Raw genomic sequence first — 9051 nt, 5'->3', positions numbered from 1 at the left:
TTATTAGTATTACGCTGACCATGGAACTTGAATTTTTTTTTTTATCATTAAGTGGTCTGAACATTCCATTACCTGTTTCTACCGAATAATTCAACAAAAGGAACCACTGCAACAATATATCTGTATGAATTATTATGAAGTGTATGCCTTTTACAAGCTGGTGAAGCATGGTTACAATTATACTTGTCATAATACATCAGTATTAGGCCTAACATTTTTAAACACTACATTACTTATCTAGAAATCTATTTATATCCTTTTACTGACATTTCTTTTAACAACAATACCTCTTTTTTGTTTACTTGTTCTCTTCCACCTCGCACATTTTTAAGTTTTTTCATGTGAGAAAACCAGGTGTATTGGTTAAACCGATGGACGTGTATCATGATATAAAAGACTGTTTAGTGTAGATATTATTAATTTATTTATTTTGTGAGTTAATATTTTATGATTGTTTAATTTTCTTATAGCAAGAGAGTTAAAAGCAGATAATTGTTGGAAGTTGTGTTTGTAATTCCTTGCTGTTGAGACTATCGAACTTAGCGTGTAATACAGTGACGTCGAGAATATAGAGATTTCTAGAAGGCGGGCAGACGATTAAGTGATAAACATATAAGTAGTATGAGACGAGCGGAAACAACAGATAGACAGAGCAAACGAGAGACCAGAGAAGGGGAAGTAGAAGTGCGCCCAAAGAAAAGTTTAGAAAACGTCGTAGGAGTGGATAATATAACGGTTGATATTTTAAATTGAGATTAACAGTTTTTCTGACATTTAGTAGAATAATTTGTCTCATCAAAGGGTGTTCTAAAGCAACTAGACCTGTCTATGTAGATTTTGACAAAAGTAGACGATTATTGGAAGTAGGTCTAAATACGAAAAAGCCGACGAGTATCGGAAGTTTAGGATACAACTGCGGTAACTCAAAGAGGCAGAGTAAGTGAATTATACACGGAATACTAGTGTGATAGAAATAAAGGAAGGTAGTTCGGCTTGTCAACTTAAATTCTAAGTAAATCAAACAGAAATTAAATTAAAAAAGAATTGACTGAGCTAAACCGTTAATTAATCCGCATATTTTAACAGGTTGTCAGATGTTAGGTTATGTTCGCTAATAGTCAATTAATGGCTTTTACTTATACTTCTTAATAGTATAAATATATACTGTGCTGTTGTTTGGCATAGGATTCTTCTACAGTAGGTGTCTGTGACTTGTTGAATATATATATATTTTATTTTGAAAACAAGTGGTGTACGTGTTGTTTATTTAAGGTTGAGTTTATCGCCAACAAGTCACAGACACCTACTGTTTGATTTGTTTGATCCACGTGAACTTATGTAATAAAATCTAACCTGCAATAATGAAATTGATGTTGTGTAAACAATTTAATCTGATCTCTAAAAATGTGTTCTATTCCAATATTTTCATTATTGTATAAATATATACAATATGATGTAAAACAAACAAACACGCTTCGAAACATTGCGTGACTTGTGAAAATTTAAACATTGATAGAAGTGTCTGGAATACGCCCTCTAACGAGTTCTTGTCGTGTGATAAAAACAGCAAGTGGAACAGAGACAAGAAAGATACGCAAAAAATATATAATGTTGAAATGGGTTTTATTAATGACCACTGAAATTGTTTATTTACGAGTATTATGGCCACGATCGTAGTGAAATAAACTAGGCTTGGAAATGGCGGCTGGGTGTGTAGAAAGGGCAAGCGCCGATAATGAAAAAAATAAATAAATAAATAAAAATATCGAATATTGAACTGAACACACACACACACTCACTTCAGGCAAAACATTTCAAACTGAATACTGTGTTGTTTTAATAGCACAAAGTCAAGTCTACTAGTAAAAAACAAGCAGATTCTATTATATTAACATGGAAACTGAGTTTACACGATTTGCAGCACATGACGTCAGCTTAGTTATTTCAAATTAAGCCAAATGTCGTTAAAAACCAAATCTTATTAACATCTCCTGTGATCAAAGAGTTTGTTTGAATTTCGCGAAAATCTACATGAGGGCTGTATGCGCTAGCCGTCCCTAATTTAGCAGTGAAAGACTTGAAGGAAGGGAGCTAGTCATCACCACCCACCGCAAATTCTTGGGATACTCTTTTACCAACGAATAGTGGGATTGACCGTCACATTATAACGCCCCCCACGGCTGAAAGGGCGAGCATGTTTGGTGGGACAGGGATTCGAAACCGCGATTAGCAAAATACGAGTCAAGCGCCCTAACCACCTGGCCATGCCAGGCCCTCTATGGTCAAACAGCCAAGACTTGGTAACAACTTCTGTTGTTAAACGCCAAATCTTAATAACAACTCCTGTGGTCAAACAGACAATTCTGAGTAACACTTCCCCCTGTGGTCAAACAACCAAATCTTAGTAACACCTTATGAAACGTGTTCAAACAATCAAATTTTAGTAATTGTTGTGTCTACGATATTTGGTTTCACGTGTAACCATCCAATATTTCCGGACATCAGAAAGTAACAGGTTATAGATGGTTCTTTGACGTTGTTGTTGTAATTAAAATATCTGACTGTACTAAGTTAAATATTGCTATCGGTTAATAATAATATATATTCAGGTTGTCAATGTGAAAATGTTCAAATATTAATACTAATAGATTGGTAGATATATAGGTTTTTACTGTGACAATATGTATGTATAAAAATAGATAGGTTTTAAATGTCATAGTATATACACAAGAAGGTTTTCTCTGCATGGTGGTTGTTTTCAATATCTCTAAGTTAAGTTTCAAACCCCTTTCTACAAACCTATACTGCTCTACAAGGTAGTGGACTAGATGTTATTTTGGTGATAGCTCCGAAATTTTCCCGCCCGGATGGTTCCTCTTTCCTTGTGTAAGTCCAGTCCAGTTTTTAGTCTATCTCTCTGGCCATCCCTCGCAGTTGAGAATGATAGTCTTCAATAATGATCTTATCTATGGGTCCAAAGATGGCTGATGATGACAATCCTGGATCGATAGACTCTATTGCAGCTTGGACAGGTGTTTCTGAGTGAAATGAGTGGTCCTAGATTGTCAACTTGACCCACGTCACGCCGTTCCCTCTTTTCGATCTTCTGCTGTCGTCGTATGGTCCTGACTCACGACACGGCGTTCCCTCTTTTCCATCTTCTGCTGTCATCGTATGGTCCAGATCCACGTCACGCCGTTCCCTCTTTTCCATCTTCTGCTGTCGTCGTATGGTCCAGACCCACGACACGCCGTTCCCTCTTTTCCATCTTCTGCTGTCGTCGTGTGGTCCTGACCCACGTCACGCCATTCTCTCTTTTCCATCTTCTGCTGTCGTCGTATGGACCTGGCCCACAACACACCATTCCCTCTTTTCCATCTTCTGCTGTCGTCGTATGGTTTCAATATGCTGAGATCCTTGCAGCAGACTCCTCCACGTTAGACGGTCCTCCAAGAGTTGATGTCGATGTTGCATTTCTTCACATTTGTCTTGAGGACACCCTTGAAGCACTCCTTAGGAGCGTAAGCTGGAAACAAAAATACCTGTTTCGGGAGTCTGGAGTTGGAACATCTGGATGACGTGGGTGGTATATTGAAGATCAAGTCGGATGGTTATCGCCTCGATGCTCGTGGTGTTCGCTTGTAAGAGGATGCTAATGTTAGTATATTCTTTAAGAGCCATAGCACTGAATGTGCAAAGACTAAAAAAAGACAACTGCTGGTCATATTTAAGAAACGGAAGATGCACTATAATTACATCTGAGGGAAGGTTGCCATAGATTCTAATGGGTAAAATCGGTGGAAGAAGAGCAAGAAGTACGCAGAACTCTGCTGGCTTGATGACATTAGAAGGACTGAAGGTAAGTTGGTGCAGACACCAAAAAACAGAGAATGTAGCAAGATGTCATATGAATTTTAGTACACTAACATCACTGATGAAACTAATTTCTCCAATTGCCTTGTACTCATTCACACATTTACAGGTACATGCTTTTCCAGGATCGACTTGAATGAGCCACTACACCAACATAAATCAAGTTTTCAAACTTAAGATAGAAAGTCACCTAGACTTCCTATCTTAAGTTATCACGGTAGACCTAGATAGGTGACTTTCTATCTTAAGTTGTCACGGTAGGCCTAGATAGACCTAGATGGGTCTTAAGTTGTCACGGCACGGTAGGCCTAGATGGGTGACTTCCTATGACTTTCTATCTTAAGTTGTCATGGTAGGTCTAGATGGGTGACTTTCTATAGTAAGTTGTTAGACCTAGATGGGTCTGTGACAACTTATGATAGGAAGTCACCCATCTAGGTCTACCGTGACAACTTACTATAGAAAGTCACCTATTTAGGCTTACCATGACAACTTAAGATAGGAAGTCACCCATCTAGGCTTACTGTGACAACTTAAGATAGGAAGTCACCTATCTATGCCTACCGTGACAACTTAAAATTGGAAGTCACCCATCTAGGGCTACCATGACAACTTAAGATAGGAAGTCATCCATCTAGGCCTACCGTGACAACTTACGATAGAAAGTCACCCATCTAGGCTTACCGTGACAACTTACGATAGAAAGTCACCTATCTAGGCCTACCATGACAACTTAAGATAGGAACTCACCCATCTAGGCCTACCATGACAACTTACGATAGAAAGTCACCTATCTAGGCCTACAGAATTAAATATCTCGTTTGTTTTTACGTTTTAAAAAATTACCCATATCTGCTGTTCAATCTCCTAACATGAACAACCTAGACCCCCCAAATTTCAACTATATACCACCAACGCCATGTATGCTTAGCTCTCCCGTAATTGAAACACTGTTATGTTTTCTACATTAATTATAGCCATTCTACAGATTCTATCTCCCTACATTAAACCTAACCACTACGTAATCAACTTCTACATGTTAATAATAACCCTTTTACATAACTTAACTCCTCACATCAAGTTTAACCACTCTACATAATATTCCATATTACGTCTAATCACTCTGAATAATCCAATGCCCCATTAAAAGGTGAAATATTCTCTACATAATTTAATTCCCCACCTTAAGCCTAATCCTTCAACATAACTGAACTTACCTTATTAAGCCTAACCACTCTGCATATCTCAACTCCTGGGTTAATTCTAATCACTCTACGTAAGTCAACTTATTGCGTTAAGTATAACCACTGCATAAGTCAGCTCCCCACATTAATCCTTCCAACCGTAGATAATTCTTTATTGTTAAATACCCACGTCATTAATCAGAATCAAAAGCCAGTATAAACATCTCAAGGCATGTTCAGTCACTACGTATAATTAAGTCAAGAAAATGAAAAACAAAGCAAAAATCCAAACACCCGAAGTTGTAAGTTCTCTTAGCAGCGTCACCTAGTGACAAAACTCCGAAGATCAAAGAACTGCTTAATTACTAGACAATAGCGAAATACTTTCTTCCATATTTTATCGTTTAAAGTGCGTGTTTGTAACTGCACTGAACTTTATTCCGTGATTCTTCTCTTTTTTCAAAGTTTGGAAGTAATTGCTATATCGCGTGCTCATGTAATCATGATACTGAACGCATAAAATATAAATCTAACGATATACATGTATTTATTCATAGCAATATAAATATTCGGTAGATAGCGTAATAACGATACTTTTGTCCGCGTGTCAAATATCTTCGTGCGTTTAGAAGGTCTGTCTAAAATGACGCGTTTCTTATTTTCCGACTTGTTTATTTTTCTACAGGAACGCATTCTCCGGTTTGTAGATCAAGAAGTTAATATATTCCTTGAAACGTCTTAATAATGTTAAATAAATAGCAAAACAAAGCGAAAAATAGAAGTATGATAATGAAGAAGGCACCACAAACTATTAACCAGGAAGAACTGCGCTATCTAGAATGTGAAACAAATTTACCAGGTTCATTTCATGTAGTCAAGAACAGCCCTTTGCGGGAACATTTGAAACTAGCCACCAGAAAAAAAAAAAAACTTCAAAAAACGACCTCAGTTACCGAACATGCTAGGCCTTTCAGCCGTCGGGGCACTATAATGTACGGTCAATCCCACTATTTCTTGGTAAAAGAGTAGCCCTAGAGTTGGCAGGGGGTGTTTTTGACTAGCTGTCTTCCTTCTAGTCTATCACTGCTAAATTAGGGACGGCTGGCGCAGGTAGCCCTCGTGTAGCTTTGCGGGAAATTCAGAACAAACCAAAATAATTGGGAATAACGACAAAGATGAGTGTTTTATTCTCCAAAATAACAATGCATGCCCTCACTCTGCTCGAGCAAGTCATTAGTTGAGGACTTATGGTCAGAGGTTTTCGCCATACGAGTCCAGAACTTCACCCTTTCAAGTTTTATCGTTATAAACCTTCAGATTTACTGCTGTCTCATTAAAAAAGTGACCCTTGTGAATATAACTTGTTTGGTCCCATGAAGGAGGTGACCATGGTGACTTTAACTTGTTTGGTCCCATGAAGGAGGTGACCCTGGTGATTTTAACTTGTTTGGTCCCATGAAGGAGGTGACCATGTTGACTTTAACTTGTTTGGTCCCATGAAGGAAGTGACCCTGGTGACATTAACTTGTTTGGTCCCATGAAGGAAGTGACCCTGGTGACTATAACTGAAAGAGGTGACCCTGGTGATTTTCACTATAAATGTGAAGCCATTATTCGAAATACAAAATATCAACGTAGCATATTTTTGTATTTGTTGAGAAATTAAACAAAAAAATTAAAATCACCAAGTAAACTGGGATCCAAAACCCTTGAAACTGTACCGTTTTGATAGGTGGCAGATCTTTTTCCCATGTCACTCTACTCTCGAACCCTTCCTCTCGTCTCTGGACCTGCACGTAATGCTTCCTGAAAACAAAGAGTAAATTATTCCATAAGTCTACTTGTCAGCGAAGTATTTATTGTTTAAAGTTGAAAAAAAAATAATAGAAAAATTAAAATGTTACAAATATGTTTTTTTTTGCGGAGTATAAATTCAGTCGAGGAACTGAAACATTCATGATATCGAGCTGCTTTTTTTTTTAAAGCCTTGAGAATTAAGTGATTTTAAAGAATAGTGCAATGAGATTTGACTACATAATTTCGTATATCCATGTTTTTCAGAATAGGTTTCAGTTTTTTATTACCTGAAAAAGAGTTTCTTATTGCATTTGACGGAAAATTTGTTAATTAAGCGTTCCATTTCGATTCTTCGAAGGTTTCGTGTACCAGTAGCTAGATTATTTTTTCCCTAGCGAGGAAATGTAATACTACATGAAAATTAATAATGAAAAACCAGATTTTTGCGTGCAGTTTCTCAGACTCTTTTATTTGTTCACAGAAAATATCGGAAGGAAAGAATAAAACATTATACTGTATGTAATCCACCAAATCTTGTTTTAATACGTGTGTAGGATCAACGTAAGCTTGTGTCTGATTTCTGTTTTTGACTTCTGAATTATTAAAAATCTTTAAACGGAAGAACCGTTAGAATCTCTATAGTTTGTATCTAGTTTTCTCTATAGTTTGTATCTAGTTTTATCTAAAGAAAATCTCTACACTGAACCTTTAGAATCTCTATAGTTTGTATCTAGTTTTCACTATAGTTTGTATCTAGTTTTCACTAAAGAAAATTTCTAAACTGAACCTTTAGAATCTCTATAGTTTGTATCTAGTTTTCTCTATAGTTTGTATCTAGTTTTATCTAAAGAAAATCTCTACATTGAACCTTTAGAATCTCTATAGTTTGTATCTAGTTTTCTCTATAGTTTGTATCTAGTTTTATCTAAAGAAAATCTACTACATTGAACCTTTAGAATCTCTATAGTTTGTATCTAGTTTTCTCTATAGTTTGTATCTAGTTTTCACTAAAGAAAATCTCTACATTGAACCTTTAGAATCTCTATAGTTTGTATCTAGTTTTCTCTATAGTTTGTATCTAGTTTTCACTAAAGAAAATCTCTACATTGAACCTTTAGAATCTCTATAGTTTGTATCTAGTTTTCTCTATAGTTTGTATCTAGTTTTCACTATAGTTTGTATCTAGTTTTCACTAAAGAAAATCTCTACATTGAACCTTTAGAATCTCTATAGTTTGTATCTCGTGTATGTGCTTGTACTTGTTAACTGTACTACTTATTAAAAATCGAAATACTGACTTTGAATACACGCAGACAAACCGCGTGCTTAGGGCTGTCTCAAAAGACCATGCAGTTTTAATAACAACAATGAAAATAGATTAATTTACTTGACTAGTTATTTTAGCTATTCATGAATACCTCCGAAAGATGGCGAGATCCTAGATGGCGTTACCAGACTATTTATGTGTAATGTGTCTTACACACACGCACATTAGAAGTTGAATCCAGTTATAACCAATCTTGAAATAATAAAACACGAATCCTGCATAGTATTTCATAATTTTTATTCTAGTTTTCATAACTACCCTTTTATATCTGCCTGTAAAAAATAAATAAAGATGGATATAAAATACACAGTAAAATATACGAAGAGCTAACACTAAAATTATATAATAATTATTATTTTAATTACCATGTGATGTTTGAGTTTTATTGTTCGACTTTATCAAAAGTCAATTAGATAAAATAAAGTTTGTATTGTTATAACAAATAAAATATATGTTGCATTGTTGTAAAGGTAAAATAAATATATTCATTGTTATAACAATTAGAATGTAAATGTTTCATTGTTGTAAAAATATCAATTAATTCTTTCATTGTTATGACGCCATCTAGTTGATCCTGAATCGTATCTAGTATCACATTGTTGCCTTCTCTACTTTTCTGAGTTATTGATTTCACTTTTATTATTATTATCTTCATTGATCTATAAATCTACTGGAAAATTATTCGCGCAGCTTTTTTTTTAGCTGCGGCATATCGGCTCATAGAACAGCTCCGAGTATTTGTTCCCCCAAGTACAAACTTTTAGCTCATAGCTCCGTCATCTCCTGACCGATTTGAGATCTAATTACAATTTTACACTCAGGAGATCAAACTCTTTCGATTGATGTATTTGACTACGCCCAAGGTCTCAT

The 9051-nt window shown here is 35.8% G+C and overlaps 1 protein-coding gene across 2 annotated transcripts in view; it reads right to left on the bottom strand.

Annotated features, from left to right (window-relative positions):
- LOC106474166 overlaps positions 1-9051 on the bottom strand; it is a 38071-nt gene that overhangs the window by 25133 nt on the left and 3887 nt on the right. For both annotated transcript variants that reach the window (XR_002613867.1, XM_022402535.1), the window contains exon 2: positions 6779-6863. Coding sequence is in view for 1 of the 2 variants with exons in the window: in XM_022402535.1 (XP_022258243.1) it covers positions 6779-6863 (85 nt within the window). In the remaining variant the exon portion in view is untranslated. The remainder of the gene's footprint in view (positions 1-6778; positions 6864-9051) is intronic.

The sequence above is a fragment of the Limulus polyphemus genome, unplaced genomic scaffold (genome assembly GCF_000517525.1).
Source record: "Limulus polyphemus unplaced genomic scaffold, Limulus_polyphemus-2.1.2 Scaffold6894, whole genome shotgun sequence".
NCBI lineage: Eukaryota > Metazoa > Arthropoda > Merostomata > Xiphosura > Limulidae > Limulus > Limulus polyphemus.
Note: the sequence above shows the minus strand (reverse complement) of the source record. Positions and strands in the feature narration are given on the sequence as shown.